General features: G+C 44.7%; 1 protein-coding gene across 9 annotated transcripts in view; it reads left to right on the top strand.

The window, feature by feature from the left end:
- Nucleotides 1-23,258, top strand: part of ABCC5 (ATP binding cassette subfamily C member 5) — an 89,288-nt gene that overhangs the window by 51,935 nt on the left and 14,095 nt on the right. For all 9 annotated transcript variants that reach the window (XM_021069932.1, XM_021069939.1, XM_021069935.1 and 6 more), the window contains 10 exons: nt 429-572; nt 3,099-3,201; nt 6,705-6,889; nt 7,729-7,875; nt 8,171-8,300; nt 10,764-10,917; nt 11,009-11,137; nt 12,959-13,145; nt 15,904-15,993; nt 19,013-19,202. In XM_021069932.1, the coding sequence (XP_020925591.1) occupies nt 429-572; nt 3,099-3,201; nt 6,705-6,889; nt 7,729-7,875; nt 8,171-8,300; nt 10,764-10,917; nt 11,009-11,137; nt 12,959-13,145; nt 15,904-15,993; nt 19,013-19,202 (1,459 nt within the window). The remainder of the gene's footprint in view (nt 1-428; nt 573-3,098; nt 3,202-6,704; nt 6,890-7,728; nt 7,876-8,170; nt 8,301-10,763; nt 10,918-11,008; nt 11,138-12,958; nt 13,146-15,903; nt 15,994-19,012; nt 19,203-23,258) is intronic.

Genomic DNA, 23,258 nt, shown 5'->3' with positions numbered 1-23,258 from the left:
CCATGCTGCCACAGAAAGTCTGTAATCATGTGTCCTTCTGAGTGCAGTGAAGGGATGTGACATTTAAGGCAAGGCTTGTGTGGCTTCATCAGTAGATTTATGGCAAAATCTGGAGGAACTGCTTTTTGAACTACATCCCAAGGCATGATAAACTAAAGCAGGGCCTCTCAGTTGTGGCACTGGGGTTTAGGGGCCAGAAAGCTCTCTGTTGTGGGGGCTTGTCTTATGCATCCCTGGCCTCCATCCGCCAAATGGCAGTAGTACCCTCCCCTCAATTCTAAGAACCCAGAATGCCTCCAGATATCGCCACATGTCCCCTGGAGGGGCTTGACCACCTCCAGATGAGAACCGCTGAACCAAGGTTGAGGCGTTCGCTTGTATTTGCACGAATGTCAGCCACACGGTGTTGTCTCTGTCTTTGTCTCCAGTACCTGGCTGACTGTGATGAAGTGATCTTCATGAAAGAGGGCTGTATTACAGAAAGAGGCACCCATGAGGAACTGATGAATCTAAATGGTGATTACGCTACCATTTTTAATAACCTGTTGCTGGGAGAGACACCCCCAGTTGAGGTAAGATTTGCTTGGCATGCATGCATGTGCGGTTGTGTGCATGTGTGTATGTGTGTGTGTCTTTCTAGCAAGAGAGCCATGACCATACTGAGTGATGGAGAATCTTATTACCTGAACTCAGTATCTGTGTCTTGTTGGCCGGGACCCCGTTTTCTGGTGACCAGACTGCTGTGCATTAGTCCACATACTGGTTCTGCTCTAGGAGAGTAAGATTGTGTGGCTGGTGAGCCGAGGTCTTCTGTCCCTGAGAATTTATCATAAGGTAAGGCCAGGGAGAAGCATGTGGGCTCAGCGTACACTGCTGTTCAATCATAACTTACTTTCATAAACCCCCTCAGATCTTGGCTGAAGCATTAGGAGGCTCCTTTCTTAATAATCAAATGGATTCTTTGGCAGGGAAGAAACATTGGATACTGCAGTCATTTGAAAATTATCCACGGTTTCTTGGCTGCTGACTTGGTGCTCATTAACTAACCCCAAATGTATCCCAGTTACTTGATGAGGTATCAGATGTCATCATATTTAGTCATCTTAACAGAGCTCTGTGGCAAAAATACGGTTATCCCCCACTTTTACAGCTGGGGAGGCAGAAGCTCGGGAGAATTAAACAGCTTGCCAACAAGGTCGCTTCGATTCCAAAGTGCTCCTTTTGCTGTGCTGTCCCGCCTCCTGCGGCAACACGAAAAGATGCCGCCTCCTCTGGGCGCTGGGTTAGGCAAAGAGCAGGGCGTTGGAGCTAGCTAGGGACTTGTTTCTCCTTGTCAACCTGCTCTCATATTGGACTTTTTATCCTCCAATCACCTTGGGTCCTAGGAGTTCACTCAGGCTGGGCTAAAAGCTGCTTCTTCGCCACTTGGTCATTTTGAGCAGGATGAAAATGGAACGTTATGGGGACCTTTTCTGGGAGTCAGTGTTTGGGTATCGTTCTGTTTGATTTCAGGTTCAGTTATAGCTCACTGTTTATGATGTGTTTGGGGCCCTTTGATTTAACTCAAGGCCTTCCAAGTGCCATCAGTAACTTCTACAGAGGCACCTGATCCAGGTGTGGATTTTATGATCTCTCCCTGTGACTCTCACAGTACTTTGGGCTCTTGAGATTATTTCCTTCTCACTGTAGTCATGGAAAGGGAAATGAGGGGGAGAGAGGCTAAAATGTGAGAAGTCTAAGGACCAAAGGAATATTGAGAGCCAGAGTGCTGCGTGGAGGAGCGTGCTTTCGGTATATGACTTCACTTTCCTGAGCCTCAGTTTTCTCAGCTTAAAAACAGAGGTGGCACCTGCCTCTTACAGTTGGTGCATTGATTAAATGAAATAATGTGTTACATCCTGACCTTAGGCAGTGGTCAACAAACAGTAATTTTCTCTTTAGACCGTGCATGTACTCATGCACTGCAATAAATATAAAATTTAGAGTCCTATCTTGTGTCCCGGATGTGGCTCTTAATTTTATATTCTTTTCTGATTTTTTTTTTCACTGTCAATTTCACAAGTCTAGTTGAAGAGCACACTGGGGTCATGAGGCTAACTGTGATATAGAATTAAATGTAGTAAACTGTAGGAAGAGAATTTCCTGTGCAGAGATATAAGAGGAACTTGGAAGGGAGAGCATTAAGTCGTTTCTATTATCTCAGAGTCAATTTGATGAACGCTTTGCGAGTCTCCATGTGTCATATTTCAGGCAGTTCTGGGTGCAGGGCATTGTGTAGGTTATAACCACGCGTGAGACATCCTCCTGGTCTTTGAGGGACTCAGGCTTCTTATGCTCTTATGGGAACTGTAACGACACCTGATCATGCATATAGCAATGTGCTGTAGAAGTACATATAAGGGCCTGGGAGAACAGGGGCGTGTGAGCTCTATTTTGGAGGTGTGTTAAGTTGCCCCAGGAAGAATCTAAGCTTTTAATCCATCTGAATGAAAGAACTATGACTGAGTTGGGAGTGGAGGGGGCATTCCAATCAAAGAGCCAGTGTGGGTAAAAGTACGGAAGTGGGAAATGGCTGCGTAATGTGAGGAATGGCCAGCGTGGAGAGTAGAAGCCCCAGGCAGGGGAAAGGAACTTGCAGGGCTAGGCCAGGGCCAGAATGTGGAAGTGTTGCAAAATCAAGCTGAGAAGTTGGAGTTTATCCTGTGGGCAGTGGGAAATGATCAGATCTGTGAATGGAGTTAGTGATGTGGGGATCAGAGATGGAAAGAATGGAAGTGACCCCGGGACAAATGCCTTGGACAGGTTGGAGTGGATGAGAACAGTGCACAGGCTACTGTGTTTGGTGTTTAGGTCTGTATGACGCTGGGGAGAGCCGCGTCGGTGATACAACAGGGTAGGAACTCAGATCTCAAAGATTGAAGGTGGGGGAGGAGGGAGTCACAGATATGGGTATAAGGTAGCCCTTTTAAGAAGTTGGATGTGTCTCTTTTCAATAAGAGCAGCAGCTCGATGGATGATTCTCTAATGTGTCCTTTGGACTATTGTCTGAATGGTCATATAATGACTTGTGACACTTCTTTCTTTCTTTTAAATATTAGATTAATTCAAAAAAGGAGACCAGTGGTTCACAGAAAAAAACACAAGACAAGGGTCCTAAAACAGGATCAGTAAAGAAGGAGAAAACAGTGAAGCCAGAAGAAGGTAATGACCTTTTTTGAGATGTTAGACTTGCCATTAAAGTTTATTTATTATTTATTTATTTCGCTTTTTTTTAGGGCTGCAGCCATGGCACATGGAGGTTCCCAGGTTAGGGGTTGAATCAGAGCTACAGCCACTGGCCTATGCCACAGCCACAGCAACGCCAGATCCAAGCCGTATCTGCGACTTACACCACAGCTCACGGCAACACCAGATCCTTAACCCATTGAGTGAGGCCAGGGATTGAACCCATAACCTCATGGTTCCTAGTTGGCTTCGTTTCCGCTGTACCACGGTGGGAACTTCCATTCATTTTTTTATGTTTTAGTTTTTCCATTGAGCCATTTTACTTGCAGGTATGTATTACATCTCTAGAAAAAGAATCCCACGGTTTTCCTTCCTGTGTGTTTTTAAACCTGCTTCTTCATGATCCATGATATCAGCTGAGGTCGTCAGTACAATGAAACCAAAATGACAGGATGGGAACTGGCATTTTTCTACATTTTCTACATTTTCCCCCCTCAGATCTGGGGCTGATCACCCTATACTTGTTTAACCTGCCCATATAGTTCATAACAATTTCCCCAGCTCTGTGATCCTCAGTTAGATTTGCCAATATAGGTATTCCTGTCGTGGCGCAGTGGTTAAGGAATCAGACTAGGAACCATGAGGTTGCGGGTTGGATCCCTGGCCTTGCTCAGTGGGTTGAGGATCTGGTGTTGCCGTGAGCTATAGTGTAGGCCGCAGTCGCAGCTCAGATCTGGCGTTGCTGTGGCTCTGGCATAGGTTGGTGACTACAGCTCCGATTTGACCCCTAGCCTGGGAACCTCCACATGTTGCGGGAAGTGGCCCTAGAAAAGGCAAAAAGCCAAAAACAAAAACAAACAAAAAAAATCTTGCCAATATAACCCTGTGTCACCAACATAGTTAGAAACCAGATGGTGACTTTGGAGCGTGGCCTGATAAGAACCTGACGTGCGCCTTTCTTTCTGGCATTGATGGTGCTCTTGAGAATGTCAGCCAGGACATTCGAGAGCACCATTATGGCGGCACAGAAAGTGGTGGAAAGTGTGTCACTAAAGTTTATCAGAAATTATACCACATGGTCATTCATGCTATTGGATATCATTTTATGTGGCAGAGTGCCTGGCCATGTATTTCTAGAACAGTAAAATTCTTACATGATTATCAGGAGACCATCATCTCCCTTCTGTTTGAGGCAGGAGGCATCTTCTGTTTGCTCAAACAGACCAAGGCAATAAGAATGACCTTCAATCCAACCCTCTTGCTCTGCAGGGTGTTGTGAGGTGTAGGTAAGTCATAGCTGAGTCTTCAAGAGTAAGGAGGAATTGAATCGTGGGCAGAGGTAAACCTTTCTTTCCTGTGATTCACCTCTGCTCTTTAAAAGTCATGCCACCCAAAGCAGAGAGAGGCATTCCAGGTCTAAGAAAGTCTGCATCCTCAGTACCTCCTCTGTTACAATGATACCCTCCTTGGCTTGTTCCAAGCAGACTGCAGCATGGCTGTGGTGAATAGTTACAGCCAGTGTTTTTTCCTACCTGACTTTCCTATCCAGAGTCATTGGTCCTGTTTTTAAAACCCTTTATCTTATCAACTGAAACAAATCTAGGGAGTTAGAAAAGCTATTGACAGTACCTTAGGCATTTTTCTTTTGTGAATTTGAAGTCGCATATCAGTTTGTGAATAATAAAAAGTAAAAGTAAAAACGTAATCCTCTTTTAAAGTTGTCCTGTTGCGTCACCACCTGATGTTTTGAAGCCAGGACCTTTCCCGGGTTTGCCACTGCTGTTTCCTTATTCTTAAAACTGCAACAGGTATTTGGTGTTAGGAGTTGACCATCCCAATTTACCACTCCCTGCTTCTTTTCTTTCTTTTAATAAACCACAGTTGAGAGTTTGGATTCAGTTGTGATTGGAGATCACCTTACTCTCAACACGGGCAAAACACACATAGCACAGAAGGCTGAGACATCTGCCACTGGCAGCATAAAAAATACAATGTTGGGAGTTCCTGTTGTGACTCAGCAGTAACGAGCCCGACTAATATCCACGAGGACTCGGGTTTAATCTCTGGCTGGCCTCGCTCAGTGGGTTAAGGATCCTACATGAGCTGTGATGTAGGTCACAGACAGGGCTTGGATCTGGCGATGCTATGGTTATGGAGTAGGCTGGCACCTGCAGCTCTTATTTGACCCTAGCCTGGGAACTGACTATTGCCAGGGGTGCGGTCCTAAAAGGATAAATAAATAAATAAATAAATAAATAAATAAATAAAAATACAATGTCCTTAGGGGACATTTGTCCTTATTTACATAGCCGCTAACTGGAGACTCACATGCCAAAGTGCTCAAGGCATGTGTGGCTTGTTCCCGGATAATTACACATCCTGTAATGAAGAGGCAGGGGCTTCCTATGGGGCTGTTTCTCAGCATTCTCTCATTACCGTCAATCACCTGACCACCCCAGGTAGCCCCTAGGAAGCTCTTTGAATCTTTTCTCTCCTCCTCCAGCCAGTCACCCCATCCTACTGAGTTGACCACCTGAAACTCCATCCCCATCGCCACAATCCTGGTTCTGGCCTCTGTCAACCCCTATGTGGCATGTTACAGCTGCCTCCTTTTAAGTCTGAGGAATCTAGTTAGAAATAGGAGACCAACCAACTCTCTTGCCTGAGGCCTTTCAGTGGCCTCCCAATTTCAAAGCAGCATTTTCTAATCTTTTTCCTGAGAGGGCACACATAGAAAATGCCATTATTTGTACGAGACCCTGGGATGCCTAGAAGAAGCTGCTGACCACCAGAGCTGGCTGGTCTGGCCCATCACAGGCCCACTAACACAGTAAGGCCAGTCAAATCTCTGCACACACATTCTCTTGAGAAGTTCTTCTTTGAGGGATAGAGTTCAAATGCCTTTATCCTCTGACCACAGCCTGCTTAATCTTAATCAGCCTTATCTCCATTACTCCTTAGGCCATAGAATGTTCCTGCAATGCTGAACTGGTTGTCTCTATACACTGATTTGCTGTTTCCCCACCTGGCTGTCTCTGGCTTACCTTACAAGCTGAAACCTCCCTGCTAAGGCCCTCCCAGCTCCCCACCCCTGTAGGTTAGGTGCACCTCCTGGAATGTTCCCATGCTGCCCTGAAAATGGCTCTGGCATTGGAGCGGGCACGTTTTATTGTAACTGTGTGTTTATATCTCTGCTGGTCCTACTAGACTATGGAAGGATCCTCAGCCAGATCTCAGGGCAAAGACCTGGTCTTCATTCTCTTTACTGCTCTGGGGCCACAGCCTGGGCTCGGTTCATAGTAGGTGCTTCGTACATGTTAACTGGATAAGTGAATACTGCTGATGAAGGGAAAATAATTCTAATCTAGAACTTTGTGAAAGCATAGGCTCTCTTTGATTCTGCTCTTCTACAGATGACTTAGTTTTTTGGAAAAGCACCTTTTCCTTTCTGAGTTCGTGTTTCTTTTTTCCTTACCTAGGGCAGCTCGTGCAAATGGAAGAAAAGGGGCAGGGTTCCGTGCCCTGGTCAGTATACGGTGTCTACATCCAGGCTGCTGGGGGCCCCTTGGCATTTCTGGTCATTCTGTCCCTTTTCATGCTGAACGTGGGCAGCACTGCCTTCAGCAACTGGTGGTTGAGCTACTGGATCAAGCAAGGAAGTGGGGTAAGGTTCCTCATCAATGGAAAGAGTATATGTCTAAAAATAATGACCATCCCTCCACATTCCCTGGCTATTCTTAGGGAAACTGCTCTAGTTTTCAGATGGAAGAAATAATGGCCAAGGATTACCCAGGGCCAAAGAGATGAGTCCCTCAGCAGGTAGTTGCTCCCTGACCAACTTACAGAGCAGTAGAGCTTCTCAGTAGCATTAGTAGGTTGTCTGCTCTCATCTATTAGAAAAGAAGGCGGGGGGTTCCCATCGTGGCACAGCAGAAAAGAATCCAGCTAGGAACCATGAGCTTGTGGGTTCGATCCCTGGCTTTACTCAGTGGGTTAAGGATCCGGCATTGCCGTGAGCTGTGGTTTAGATCCCAGACGTGGCTCGGATCCTGCGTTGCTGTGGCTGTGGCATAGGCTGGCAGCTGTAGCTCCAGTTGGACCCCTAGCCTGGAAACCTCCATATGCCGTGGGTATGGCCTTAAAAAGTGGAAAAAAAAAAAAAAAAAGAAAGAAAAGGAGGACTGTATAGCATAGGGAACTGTGTCCAGTCTCTTGGGATAGAATGTGATGGGGGATATGAGGAAAAGAATGTATACATATGTATGACTGGGCCACTTTGCTGTAGAGCAGCAATTGCTGCAATATTGTAAATCAACTATAGCTTACTTTTAAAAAAATTACAGAAAGGAGAGAGGGAGTGGACAAAGCCTGGCTGGGTGTTTGCCTCATTGGGGTCCCAGAGTCATTATCCTACACCCTGTCTTAAGCCGAGAATGGCCCTGATGTGAGGGGTCCTTGGCAGTGCCTCGCAGTCTTGCGTCACAGAGCCTTGCCTCCAAACAGAACACCACAGTGACTCAAGAAAACAGGACGTCTGTGAGCAACAGCATGAAGGACAATCCTTTAATGGAGTACTATGCCAGCATCTATGCCCTCTCCATGGCAGTCATGCTGATCCTGAAAGCCGTTCGTGGAGTGGTCTTTGTCAAGGTGTGCACCAGGGCCTGTGCTCCTCCTCTCCCCAGTGGCCATGTGGTCAGGCTTCCCCCTGACAGTCTCGGGTTTATTTGGAATCCTGGAGCTCCTCTGAAGCAGGATGGTCCTCGCTGAAATGACCTCCATCCCATTAGCCTCAGGTTTACCTATTAGCCACCTCCTTCCTGCACGGCCACTTGGCCTTCTCCAGCTTTGCGCATGGATGTACCATGGAGCTGTGAGCCGTGGGGTGGGAACTGAGCCTGCCTGAGTCGCTGGGTCCCTGATGGCTTTGTGCTCTGCTTCTCAGGGCACATTGCGAGCCTCCTCCCGGCTCCACGATGAGCTTTTCCGAAGGATCCTTCGAAGCCCTATGAAGTTTTTTGACACGACCCCCACGGGGAGGATTCTCAACAGGTTTTCCAAAGACATGGATGAAGGTATTTCTCACAGCTTCTCACTGCCTCTCTCTTTTGTGCTCTGGGGCACAAGCCGGAGCTCACTGTGCCCTCCCGCCTTCCAGGTGACTCGCCAGATGGGTAGATTTGTCCAGCCTTAGATTCTGGGAGCCCAGTGGCTACTGACGTTTGCATTTCTTGATTGTATTTGGTTTTGGCATTTTCTCCACATTGCAACTTCTCTTTAGTCCAAGTGCCTATCTGATTTTTCACCTTTCATCTGAGTTCTTTGATCTTATTTAACCTGAAAATCAGTTCAGAGGATTGAATCAGCATAAAGGCTTTGGTCAGGGGCATCTGAGAGGCTAAAACACATACTGACTTGTGGGTAGTACATAGGTTCTTGGACACCTACAGCCTCTCACAGGCTTGCTGGGTGCCTCATGGGCTGCGCCAGCACCAGAACTTAAATACACTTGACTCTTGAACAACAGGTGGCTTGAATCTGTAGATGAGGAAGCACATACATGGAGGGCTGACTGTAAGTTATATGCAGATTTTCAACTACACGGAGGGTTTGTGCCCCAACTCCCATGTTATTAAAAAGTTAACTCTACTCCCATAGGCCTAATGATAGTTATGCTGCCTGACACTTATTGAGGGCTTACTTTGTGACAAGCAGGGTGCAGAATGTCCCACATGCATTATCCTAATCCTCACAGCAGCCCTATGAGGTGGGTATCCTTTCACCCATTGAATACATGGGAAAGCTGATGTCTAGAAAAGTTCATCAACTTACCCAAGATTGCATCTAGTGAACAACAAGCTGGGAGTTCAGCCCACATCTTTCTGACTCCAGAGCTCATGTTTTTAACTGCTGTACTATGTTGCCTCCATAGAAGGAGTTTGTTTGAAATATTGATAGGCCAGTATAAAGCCACAGCCAGAGGTAATAGATCAAATCCATCACTGATACATGGAACAGTGCATGACATGAACCTGTTTCTGTTAAACTCACATACATACGCACACACAAATGGAAAAGAGACTAAAAAAACCAAAAAAAACAAAAACAAACAAAAAACCCAACAAAAAACCCCCAAAAAACCCCCAGTGGTATCAACATGTCTGGGATTTGCATGAAAATAGGTAGGGGGAAGAGATGTCCAAAAAAGGATGAAGAAAATGTTGATAACTACCAGAGGTTTTCTACTCTTTTTTTTTTTTTTTTTTTTTTTTTTTTTGTCTTTTGTTGTTGTTGTTGTTGCTATTTCTTGGGCCGCTCCTGCGGCATATGGAGGTTCCCAGGCTAGGGGTTGAATTGGAGCTGTAGCCACTGGCCTACGCCAGAGCCACAGCAACGTGGGATCCGAGCCGCGTCTGCAACCTACACCACAGCTCACGGCAACGCCGGATCGTTAACCCACCGAGCAAGGGCAGGGACCGAACCCGCAACCTCATGGTTCCTAGTCGGATTCGTTAACCACTGCGCCACAACGGGAACTCTGTTTTCTACTCTTAACCTCTGTGTATATTTACAATTTTCCATGATGAAAAATTCCTTAAATATCGTATTGGTAAGAATGAAGGCTATATATTTAAGTTTTTGCATACTTATTTTTCCAAATATTTTACAACGAGCATATACTACTCTGTAAAGAGGAAGGAATGTTTAAAGTGGTTGGGCAAGAGTTCCCGTTGTGGCGCAGTGGTTAATGAATCCGACTAGGAACCATGAGGTTGCGGGTTCAATCTCTGGCCTTGCTCAGTGGGTTAACGATCCGGCGTTGCCGTGAGCTGTGGTGTAGGTTGCAGATGCGGCTCGGATCCTGCGTTGCTGTGGCTCTGGTGTAGGCCTGTGGCTACAGCTCTGATTCGACCCCTAGCCTGGGAACCTCCATATGCCTCGGGAGCGGCCCAAGAAATGGCAAAAAGACAAAAAATAAATAAATAAATAAATAAATAAATAAAGTGGATGGGGAGCATAGTGAACCAGCAAAGAGGGCACAGAGGAGAAAGATCACTTAAATGTTCTTGGGACAAGAAAAATTAAAGCTACCAAGTTTCCAGATTTTTCTTTGATCCAACTGTTTAAAAGATAAAAATCACAAATTTCAGATAGGAAATTTAGGGATCCTCATTTAAAAAGGAAAACACAGGAGTGCCTGTCGTGGCGCAGTGGTTAACAAATCCGACTAGGAATCATGAGGTTGCGGGTTCGATCCCTGACCTTGCTCAGTGGATTAAGGACCCAGCGTTGCCGTGAGCTGTGGTGTAGATCACAGATGCGGCTTGGATCTGGCGTCACTGTGGCTCTGGTGTAGGCCAGCGGCTATAGCTCCGATTCGACCCCTAGCCGGAACCCCCATATGCCGCGGCCCTAGAAAAGGCAAAAAGACAAAAAAAAAAAAAAAAAAAAAAGGGAAAACACAAGAACTTTTGGGCTCCATTTTCCCTGTTTGTGGATTCCAGCATCTGACACGTGTTCCTTTCCGATCTCCCCAGTCGATGTGCGCCTGCCGTTCCAGGCTGAGATGTTCATCCAGAATGTCATCCTGGTGTTCTTCTGTGTTGGAATGATCGCAGGAGTTTTCCCGTGGTTCCTTGTGGCGGTGGGGCCCCTTGGCATCCTCTTTTCACTTTTGCACATGGTCTCCAGGTAAACAGGACGTCTTTGTGTCTGCCAGGGCAAAGGATGAAGCCAGAGTTCCTGGTCTACCCCTCTGACACGGAACTCATTCTCTCTCTAGGGTCCTGATCCGAGAGCTGAAGCGTCTGGACAACATCACACAGTCACCTTTCCTCTCCCACATCACATCCAGCATACAGGGCCTGGCCACCATCCATGCCTACAACAAAGGGCAGGAATTTCTGCACAGGTTGGTGTCAATGGAAGCCAGAGGGCTCAATGGGGTGGCCCCATCTCAGCATTTATTAAGAATTTAAGAAGCCTTTGAAGGTGAGAATTAGGGATTATAAAGCTCATTAAGGAGTACTAGTGATTTAATGATCTCTGATTAATTCTCAGTTGCTTGGTGGAACTCCCTTCTGAGCAAATGGGAAGACAAAACACAGATTTGGAGTCTGTTGGCTTTTGGTTCTGAAGGGCTATATTTGATGGAGTTTTTGCTTTAAAATTTTTTTGGAATAGTAAAAGATACTCATTGACCTTAGACTGACATTTTATTCAGCTGTTGAATAGTATTTATATGAGAAATTATGTACATATGTAGTCATTGTGGAGATTTTTGTTAACAAGAGATTGAGCTAGGCTAAATGTCCTTAAGTAGAGGACTGGTTAAATAAGTTGTGTTTTCCCCATATAATGGAATATTACATGGCCCTTAAAAAGAATGAGAACACTCTCTAGGTACTGATATGGGATGATCTCCAAGGTATATTAGTGAAAGGGCAAGGTGCAGATGTATGGGTATGCTCCCTTTTAAGGCTGTGTCTGTATCTGTGACATTATTAAGCAATTCATGTTAAAAAGGAACTCTAGAATAGAAAGTTTAGGTTAAACAACTTAGATAAATGCATCATACCTTTAAATGAAAAAAATTAAATATACTGACTGTGTACATATTTATGAACATATAGACATAAATGTGAGTGCTTTGAAAAATAGTCTGGGAGGAAGTGCAGCAGAATATTAACCCTGGTTTTAACTGAGTGGTGAGAATACTGGAATTTTATATTTCTCTCTTCTTTATTGCATTTTTAAAATATTCTCTAAAGTGCACATATCTCATTGTGAGGAAGAAAGTGATTTTTTTTTTTTTAAAGCAAAGACATCTGCCCACTAAGACCTGCTCTAGAGTTCTGTTTGTGTGTGGCACCAAACCTTCAGATGAGGATCCTGGTGACAGTGGTGCCTCACTCCTGCAGTGACAAAGCTTGTCTAGATCTTTTTGCTCTGGTTTAACTGACTTTTCCTCATTCTTTGCCCCATGGCCTTGGGAAACAAGTGTGTCAGCAGACAGTTTCCACTTTCTCATATTCAGTCCAAGATTCTCTCTTTTCCTGGTCTTGTGCCATTTCTGTAGTTTGCCTTTGTAACCTCTCTTTCTTTGAGGAAATGACCCCTGACCTAAAACATTTTACTAAAGCTTCAACAGCCTCTTTTTTTTTTTTTTTTTTTTTTTTTGTCTTGTTGCCTTTTCTAGGGCCGCTCCCTCGGCATATGGGGGTTCCCAGGCTAGGGGTCTAATTGGAGCTGTAGCCTCCGGCCTTCTTCAGAGCCACAGCAACTCGGGATCTGAGCCGCATCTGCGACCTTACACCACAGCTCACGGCAACACCAGATCCTTAACCCACTGAGCGAGGTCAGGGATCGAGCCCACAACCTCCTGATTCCTAGTTGGATTCATTAACCACTGAGCCACGATGGGAACTCCTGAACAGCCTCTTTATTTGGTCTCCTCCCGTCTTGATTTCCCTGTGCTGTGAAGTAGATACTTTTCTCTGACATCTTTAATGATTTCTTTGAAAGGGTAAAACCAGACAACTCCCATGACCTCCTATGTGTGAAGCCTGGAATACTCTGCACTCCTTTAAGTGTCCCTGTTATTCTCTGAATTACAGAGGGTAGCGCTTCAGTGTTAGCCCTCCATCCATAATTCACCACAGCCCTGTCATCCTCCACAACCAGGGTTGTGAGGTACTGTATTTGCCTATTAGGTGTTCTTTCTTCCTCACAGGTACCAGGAGCTCCTGGATACCAACCAGAGTCCTTTCTTCTTGTTCACGTGTGCCATGCGGTGGCTGGCAGTGCGGCTGGACCTGATCAGCATTGCCCTGATCACCACCACCGGGCTGATGATTGTTCTCATGCACGGGAAGATTCCCCCAGCCTACGCGGGGCTTGCCATCTCCTACGCAGTCCAGGTGAGTCCCTGGGATTGGGGCACCCTCTTTGCTTGTACACTGGCCTATGAGAGGCCTGCCAGGGGGTTCTACCCTAAGCCATTGTTTCATCTCTGACTCCTAGAGCTTCTCCCCATTTGCTTTGGCGGTAACCCTCTGGGCTTGGCTGGGATGGGAGGATGGGAGAGAGGCAGAAATGGTACACAGCCAGCCCTCCATGTCCACAGGTTCCACATCCTTAGATTCAACAACTGCAGATCAAATACATTTCCTAGGGGTGGCGGGGGCGGAGAGTGAGGAATTCCAGAAAGTTCCAAAAAGCAAAACTGAATTTACTGCAGGCGGGCAACTATTTATAACACATTGTATTTATAACTATTTATATAGTATTTACATTGTATTAGGAATTATAAGTAATCTAGAGATGATTTAAAGTAGGCAGGAGAATGTTCGTAGGTTATGTGCAAATACTGTGCCATTTAAATAAGGGACTTGAGCGTCATGGATTTTTTTTGTATTGGTGGGTGTCCCGGAACCAATCCCCTGTGGATATCAAGGGTTGACTGTATAGGAATAAAGGAGTTTAACTTTGTTGCATGTGTTTATGAAATAGGTGCTATTTTTTTTTTCTTTTTTTTTTTTTGGCTGAGCCCAAGGCAAGTGGATGTTCCTAGGCCAGGGATCGAACCCATGCCAGAGCAGTGATACTATCAGATCCTTAACCCTAGGCCAGCAGGGAACTCCTAGGTGTATCTTTAAAGATCGTTAGTTTATTTTGTTTTGTATTTTAATTAATTAATTAAGTCTTTTAGGGCTGCACCCATAGCATATGGAAGTTCGCAGACTAGGGGTCAAATTAGAGCTGTAGCTGCTGGCCTACACCGCAGCCACAGCAATGCTGGATCTGAGCTGCAGCTGCAACCTACACTGCAGCTTTCGGCAATCCAGATCCTAAATCCACTGAGTGGGGTCAGTGTTCGAACCCGCATCCTCACAGTTATCCATGATGCTCGAGTCCCTTATAAAATGGCATAGTGGAGTTCCCGTCGTGGTGCAGTGGTTAACGAATCCGACTAGGAACCATGAGGTCACAGGTTTGATCCCTGGCCTTGCTCAGTGGGTTAAGGATCCGCCATTGCCGTGAGCTGTGGTGTAGGTGGCAGATGCGGCTTGGATCCTGTGTTGCTGTGGCTGTGGCCTAGGCCAGCGACAACAGCTCCAATTGGACGCCTAGCCTGGGAAACTCCATATGCCACAGGAGCAGCCCTAGAAAAGGCAAAAAGACCAAATAAATAAATAAATGGCATAGTATTTGCATATAACCTAGGAACATCCTCCTGTATACTTTGTCATCTCTAGTTAGGTTCTTAACGTACTGAGCCACAACAGGAACTCCTTATTTTAGTTTAATTTAATTTTTTTCTCGAACATGATTTCGAAAATTTTTATTTGTAGATTTCTGTGTTCACGACCCTTTCATCTGTAGCCTCTTCTAGTCTACTAAGAAATACATATCCTCAATGTGCTTCTTCTGTACATTTTATTTTCAGGCCCCCATTTCTTCCAATACTGTTACATTATGTAAACCCTTCTGGTCTCTAGGGATGCTTGAAGGTGTTCAAATAGCTCAAAGAATAATTGGGAACTTCAGCACTGGCTAGATATTTGAAGATGTTAGAGAATGATTACTAACTTTTTAAGATGTGACAATGGTTGTTTTTAGGGAGTCTTTATGTTTTAGATATAAGCTGAAATATTTTTGAATGCAGTGATAGGCTATATGGGATTTGATTCCAGATAATATGAAAGGATGTGGTATAGATGCAATAATATTGGCTGTAAGTTGATAACTTTTTAAGATGGCTGTTTGATGCATGAGAGTTCATTATGCTGTCCGCTCTACACTTGTATATGTTTGACATCTTTCTGCATTGGAAAGATGAAAATAAATAAGTAGCCAAAGAAAGTCCAAGAAGAGATATGTATCTTCATAGATACCCAAAGATATTTTGTCCATGGTACATACATCTTGCTTGATTATTGGAGCAGGACAGAATCTGTCTTATATACACTGTCAGAATCCTCCATCTGAGGCACACAGGAGTTCTTCGTTCAGTGCGGGCCCAGCCTCATTTCTCTTATTTGACCTTCCGAGAAGCATTCTCAGTAGATGCTCATGGTTGATATAATCTCTATCGCTGTGACTGCTGCATCAGGTGTAGGTATAGGTATGAAGCCCAGAAGTTACTTGGCTACAGTTGAATTACTGGGAAGGTAAAGACAGATGAATAGCCTTTGCATACAGGAAAGTTTTGCCAGCAAAACCACAATGCCAATGTTGATGTTAAAAGAAGTAAATTGAGTAATAATTCAGTCTGTTGTCATCAGAGAGCCCACAGAGATAACTGAAGGAAGAAACCTAACTGTGCAACAGAAGTGTCATGAACACAGAAACAATGCTATACATTTGAAACCCACCAGAGGAACGTTTGGAGCAGATAATAAAAGACCCTGAAAAGTTGTAGCCCCCCCCCAAAACAAACAAATAAACAGAAAACCCACAATGCCTCCTGCATTCATTGAGAATTGCCATTGACTGGGGGCTATTAGACTTTGTCTTAAATCTTTAGAGAATGACACAGTCCCTAGAACCAGCTGCTACATGTCCCCAGTTGGTTCTTATCACTGAGTTGAGGTCCCTTAGCTGAAGGAGGTTTTCTAGACTTGGCCTGGTGTGTGTTAATAAATTCTCTCTTGGGTTTTTATTTCCCATTATCAGTTAACAGGGCTGTTCCAGTTTACTGTCCGGCTGGCATCCGAGACAGAAGCTCGCTTCACCTCAGTGGAGAGGATCAACCACTACATCAAGGTCAGGCTGCTACAGGCCTTTTACTGCGATCTGACTCCTTGGAGCAGTTTTACCCCTGTACTGCCTCCAGTGGATGTGCAGGGAGGATGCTTGTTTTCTCTGCTTTGTCTTGTCCCACAGGAGAGGCAGCAGTCTCTCCAGCACAATGGAATGGAGAAGAGAATATCATAAGATTTCCTAAATAGATTTGTGAATTGTGTTTGAGAACTTACCTTCCTCAGCTCATTTCCAAGATGTTCTATATCTCATTAGTTCAGTTAAGCTAATGTAATATTTTTCCTTACACTATTGAAAACTATGTCTTGTTTTTAAATCTTTTATTTATTTCTTTTTTTAGGGCTGCACCCACGGCACATGGAGGTTCCCAGGCTAAGGGTCTAATTGGAGCTACAGATGCTGGCCTACACCATAGCCACAGCAACGCCGGATCCTTAACCCACTGAGCAAGGCCAGGGATGGAACCTGCAATCTCATGGTTCCTAGTGGGATTCGTTTCCACTGTGCCACGATAGGAAGCCCCTGTTTAAAATCTTAAGAACAAATCTGTATTCATTCTTAACTAGGGATGGCCATCAGAAGCGTTAGGCAAAGCTTAAACCAAAGACTAACACAGGACTCATCTCTGGAGATTCTGATCAAGAGGTCTGGGACAGGACCCAGGCTTCTGAACTTTCAGACGCTCCATAGCTAATTTTAAACTGTATTCACAGTTCAAAAACCAGTTAATTTAGTTGGTACTGAGATCATCTAGCTCTTCCCACTTTACCCCAGTAGCCCTGCAGTCCTGCCATGGGGCAACGTCTTGCTGGTGTCCTAGTTGGAACTCTGAAAGCAATTTTCTATAGAGAGAAGCAGAGTCCTGAGGAATTAGGATTCTTGCATTTGGATAACCTATTTTGTGAACTGCTCAGAGACTATCAGCATTTATATCATTATTTACATGGAAAGAATACATCCTGAGTTCCAACTAGAACATTGAATTACAAACATAGTTTTAAAAAACTCCCCTTTCACTGAGAGCTAGTACATTGTGTAAATTGCATTTTCCAGCAGAGACATGCCTCCCTCATTTGTTTTGGCAATGAACCTCATCAGTCATAGGATATTTCTTAAGCTTATAAATGATTATTATCAGAAAGAATGACAGATAGTTTTCTAATTAATCTGCTAATAGCTATTCTTCATGTTTATACACGAGCCTCTGGGCCTAGTGCTATGGTCTGTAGACAGTTTACATGTGTATGTAAGGGCGTGTAGTCTTTCACTTAGTATCACTGTTGGTGTGAGTCTTGCTGGAGAGGTCAGGGTGTGGTCAGCAATGGTACAGAGTGTACATTGTACAAACCAGTCACATTTCCGTGGGCTGGCTTCCCACTGTCAGTCCCCAACCTGGATGCCCATCCCAACATGGAGGTTTTTTGTTTTTTGATTTTTTTTGTCCCTTTAGGGTCATACCCACGGCATATGGTGGTTCCCAGGCTAGGGGTCGAATCAGAGCTATAGCCACCAGCCTACGCCACAGCCACAGCAACATCAGATCTGAGCCAGGTCTGTGACCTACACCACAGCTCACGGCAACGCCGGATCTTTAACCCACTGAGCGAGGCTGGGGATCACACCCAAATCCTCATGGATACTAGTTGGGTTCATTTCCACTGAGCCACAATGAGAACTCCCCAACATGGAGTTTTTTGACTTCAGTTTCTACCCCTCATGCCAGAGCACTGTAGACTTTGGCCCTTTACTTCCCTATGAGGCTGCAAGCTCCATGACTAGTCACCAGAGTTTTAAAACACTGTGAGATGTGACTATAACAAAAATTACCCAATGGTTACATGAAACAAAGCATTTTATTTTATTTATTTATTTTGTCTTTTAAAGGCTCTACTTTAAAAACCCAAACTGAGGCGGCGTATGGAGGTTTCCAGGCTAGGGGTCAAATCAGAGCTTGTAGCCACCAGCCTACACCACAGCTACAGCAATGCCAGATCTAAGCCGAATCTGTGACCTACACCACCGCTCATGGCAACACCAGATCCTTAACCCACTGAGTGAGGCCAGGGATCAAACCTGCATTCTCATGAATGCTAGTCAAATTCGTTTCCACTGAGCCATGTCGGGTACTCCTTAAACACAGCATTTTAAGGCTGGAATGGATTTTCACGATCATCTAATGCGGTCCCCACAACTTGCAGATGAGAAACTAAGACCTGGAGTGAAGAAGAGTCCTATCCAGGTCATGTAGCTGTTCGTATTGAAGTTGGGACTAGAGTTGCTCAGGCTGCCTGATTAAATGTTCAATACATGTTGGTTTCCCTTCTTTGGGTTTAGGCCAGTCATTTTCAAATGATGGGATTCCATTTCAAGTGGAGTATTTTCAAAGAATTGTAATAAAAACTGCTATGGTTGAAGAGAATTGGAAAGCCCTAGCGCCACCTTGGCCTCCAAAGGAGTGTTATGGAAGAATTCCTTAAGACAGAGGCAATTTGAAAACCCCTGCCCTCCCTGAGCTGCTGCCTAGGAGCTGTTGTAAACTGTGAAGTGCAGTTTGCACTCTGACTGTCTAGCTTAGAGGCCATAAGCATTCATTGCCAGAGGACTCTTTCAAAACAAGGGGGGCAGGGCTGCAGCTGCCTCCACATGTTTGGTACAGATGTGCTGTTTTTTGTTTTTGTTTTTGTATTTTTTCCTTTTCTAGGGCCGCTCCCGCAGCATATGGAGGTTCCCAGGCTAGGGGTCGAATCGGAGCTGTAACCGCCGGCCTACGCCAGAGCCACAGCAACACGGGATCCGAGCCTCATCTGTGACCTACACCACAGCTCACAGCAAAGCTGGATCCTTAACCCACTGAGCAAGGCCAGGGATCGAACCCGCAACCTCATGGTTCCTAGTCGGATTCATTAACCACTGAGCCATGATGGGAACTCCCAGATGTGCTGGTTGTACTTCCCTGTGACAAAGCCTTACAGCTCCCCCAGAATCCGTATTCAGTCTGAACCGGCCATTTCTCTCTCCCCAGACTCTCTCTTTGGAAGCACCTGCCAGAATTAAGAACAAGGCTCCCTCCTCTGACTGGCCCCAGGAAGGAGAGGTGACCTTTGAGAATGCAGAGATGAGGTACCAAGAAAATCTCCCCCTGGTTCTGAAGAAAGTGTCCTTCACCATCAAACCCAAGGAGAAGATTGGCATCGTGGGACGGACGGGATCGGGTAAGGATCTCTTCTCTGGAGGACAGTTGAACCTACCAGAGTCAAGTTTGGCCCATGATTTGCTGTTTACTATCACTCTAATCCCTTCAAACCAGATTCTGGTTAGATGAGCAATTCGTGTCTCAGGTCTCTGAAACCACTTGTTGAGGCTTATTGTCAACCCTGCTTTCATAACCTTTCATGATTTTTCTAAGCATAAAACCATACATTCTCGATGCGGAACACTTGGAATATAGAGCAAAAGTACAAGGGAGAAACACCCATAACCCCACTACCCAGCAATTTCTCACATTTTGGTGACTATATTGTTAGGCTTTTTCTGTCAACCAGTGGGTTCATAAAAATCAAGTCATTTTATACACACTGTTTCGTGGTCTGCTTTTAAAACTACCAGATGTTTTTCAAGTGAATTGATATTCTATGACATGATTTCTCTGCAGCCTGATATAAAATTCCGTTTTATGAATGCTCTGTCATTTATATGAACTCAGCTCCAATTATAGGACATGGAGGTTGTTGTCAGAGTCTCACTATTACAAATAGCACTGCAGTGAACATCCTATTTCTGTGATGTCAAAATATACAAAAAAGTTAAGGTCTTTATGATGTATCGCCAGTTTAGCCTTATGCTTATCAGAAACCAACACAGATCTAAAAAAAGGAACCGGTGTTTCTTTGAAGATGGAAATTACTTTCTTAATTTGACAGAGATTAGACTGTTGTTTTAGTTCATTTCATTCTTATTCTTAGAAGTATGTTACTATATGCCCCTTAGATATTTGGAGTCAAGACTTGACTCATGTGTTTCTTTCCTTCCTAAATAACATTTCAAACATTGTCTTGTCTTCTTTCACTAATTTGTTTACCTTTGTGTAAAAGGTCTCTTGAGTCACTTCTCATTAGCTTTCTGGGCTCCTTGCTTCCTTGGCACCAAAACTCTTTTAGCTTCTTTTCTTGCTCCTAAAAAAGAAAAAAAAAAAAAAAAGGCTTTTTCTGGCCAATTTGCTTTAAAGAACCTGCTAAGAAGAAAAGAAAAAGCCATTTCCTGCTTCCTCTTTGGACGAATTACTTCATGTCACCACAAGATACTGCCTCTAGGGTTTTACACTGGAAAGAGAATGCCCAGCTGAGGATAGTGACTGTCCCCAAGGCTTTTACTTTGCTCTCTCCCTGATTCCACTCTGCTGCATTGGCTCCCAGGGGTGCACTACTCTCCTGAAAGCCCTGACTGGCCTCCCTTCCTGTGATTTCCCTTTAACACGGGTAAGACAGATGAAAATTTTCACCAAGATTTTATTGACCCATAAACAGTTATAGAAGAGGCATAAATAGAAAAATAAAATAATTATAAATAGCCCGACTCACAAAGTCTAAACTCTAATCCTAAGAAGCATCTTCCGAGACTTATGGAACCCTGACTCTGCCATGGTTGTAGCCACTGTGAGGACATCATTGCCCTTTTTTATTTTATTTGTTTGTTTTTTATTTATTTTTTATTTTTTATTTTTCTTTGGTCTTTTCTAGAGCTGTACCTGTGGCATATGGAGGTTCCCAGGCTAGGGGTTGAATCGGAGCTGTAGCCGCCGGCCTTTGCCAGAGCCACAGCAACGCAGGATCCAAGCTCTGTCTGCGACCTACACCACATCTCATGGCAACGCCAGATCCTTAACCCACTGAGCAAGGCCAGGGATCGAACCCACAACCTCCTGGTTCCTAGTTGGATCTGTTAACCACGGAACCACGACGGGAACTCCCATTGCCCTTTTTTACACCGCATTCCATCAGTACACAGATAGTCTAGCTTCAGATCTTTTATTGAAGAGGAACAATTTAATCCCTTTATTTGGGCACCATTCCTTCCTTAGCTTAGACCTTGAACCACAGGTCCAGAGTCTCCACCTCCTTCTTTGTACCTGAATGAGGGACCACTAACCAAATCCCCCAATCCCAAAGAAACCAGTTCACTTCTAGGAGGAGAGGACCCATCAAGACTGTCCTGCTATGTGGACTCAGGGTTCCCAACTTGTTTCCGGTAGATGGACCCTCGGAGTTCCCATAGGTTGCTCGACAGGGGTTACATCGCAATGACAAGGATGTGGCTACAGTTGCCAGAGTGAGGCAGGGTATTTATAACCTCATTCACTGCTGAATGGACACAGTCACAAGGCCTTCATGGGAGGGTTTCCAGAACATTGAGGCAGAGGAGGGAAGGAGGGTCAAGAACCAGGAAAACTCCTGTGAAATTGGATTGTGATGATCATTATGCAACTACAGATGTGATAAATTCATTTAGTAATTTAAAATAAATAGGAGTTCCCGTTGTGGCGCTGTGGTTAACGAATCCGACTAGGAACCATGAGGTTGTGGGTTCGGTCCCTGCCCTTGCTTAGTGGGTTGACATCCGGCATTGCCGTGAGCTGTGGTGTAGGTTGCAGATGCAGCTCGGATCCCGCATTGCTGTGGCTCTGGCGTAGGCCTGTGGCTACAGCTCCGATTCGACCTCTAGCCTGGGAACCTCCATATGCCATGGGAGCGGCCCAAGAAATAGCAAAAAGACCAAAAAAATAAATAAATAAAAAATAAATAAGAACCAGAAAAACAGGTATAACAGCTAACAACTTGCTGTTCTACATCTAAACTATGGGTCTGAATTGGAGTTCCCTTCGTGGCGCAGCAGTAGTGGCGCAACAAACCCAACTGGTATCCATGAGAATGTGGGTTCAATCCCTGGCCTCGATCCGTGGGTTAATCCAGTGTTGGCATGAGCTGTGGTGTAGATCACAGACATGGCTCAGATCTGGCATTGCTGTGGCTATAGTGTAGGCCGGCAGCTGCAGCTCTGATTCAACTCCCAGCCTGGGAACTTCCATATGCCACAGAGGTGGCCCTAAAAAGCAAAATAATAATAATAATAATAAAATAAAATAAAAAAATAAACTATGGATCTGAGTTGAAGAAAGGTAGAAAGACAAGACTATGTCAAACCTTCTTTTTGGTAAAGCACTGAGCTTTATAAATGTTTATATTTTTTTGACACAGTAGTTTCAATTCTGAGAATCCATTGCAGGGAAATCGTGTGAGGTAGGAGCAGTTTGAGCACTGAACTGTATGCCGTAGTGTGGTTCTAGTAACTTTAGGGAACTGGTTAAATAAGGAAGAGTACCTCCATGTATAGAATTTATTGCAGCCACTGAAACTTCATCTTGAAAAAGTAATAATGTGATTGAGTACTTGCTATGTAATATTAAGTGGAAAAAGCAGTTAAAATATTGTATCTCTGGGAGTTCCTGTTGTGGCCCAGTGGTTAATGAATCCGACTAGGAACCATGAGGTTGCGGGTTTGATCCCTGGCCTCACTCAGGCGTTGCTGTGGCTGTGTAGGCCCGTGGCTGCAGCTCCGATTAGACCCCTAGCCTGGGAACCTCCATATGCCTTGGGTGCGGCCCTAGAAAAAGTGAAAAAAGACCAAAAAAAAAAAAAAATTGTATCTCTGGTATGGTCTAAACTCTGAGGAAAAAACTAGAAGGAAATGTGTCCCCCCAAAAATGGTAGTGAGATTATGGGAGATTGATGTTATCTGCTTGAATGACTTTTGTAATTTTTAAAATGAAGAGTCAATTAAGAAAAGCTATTCTGTTTATCACTATGATAGGGAACTCATTATTTTATTTCCCCAAACCTGCTTTTTAGTTAATTAATTTATTTTTTGGCCACAACCACAGCACGCGGAAGTTCCCAAGCCAAGGATAGAACCCCCACCACAGCAGGGACAATACTGGATCCTGAACCCACTAGGCAGCCGGGGAACTCCCAAAACTGCTTTTCTACCACAGTTTCCTATCACGGTAGAGAATCTACAGCCACTCATTCCCTCAAGCCCAAACCTCCCTCCCTTGTGTGTTTACCTAAGAACTTCTTCCATTTTCTAGCGCTGCCACGGTGATGGGAACCTTATCTTGTTTCTCTCAGCGAAGATAAGGGGACAGCAGAGAGAAAAGACAACTTGTCCTCTGATTTGCCTCTAGCTCCTTGCTCTCTGGTCTCCTCACTTTGACT

Source organism: Sus scrofa, chromosome 13, assembly GCF_000003025.6.
Source record: "Sus scrofa isolate TJ Tabasco breed Duroc chromosome 13, Sscrofa11.1, whole genome shotgun sequence".
Lineage (NCBI taxonomy): Eukaryota > Metazoa > Chordata > Mammalia > Artiodactyla > Suidae > Sus > Sus scrofa.
Note: the sequence above shows the minus strand (reverse complement) of the source record. Positions and strands in the feature narration are given on the sequence as shown.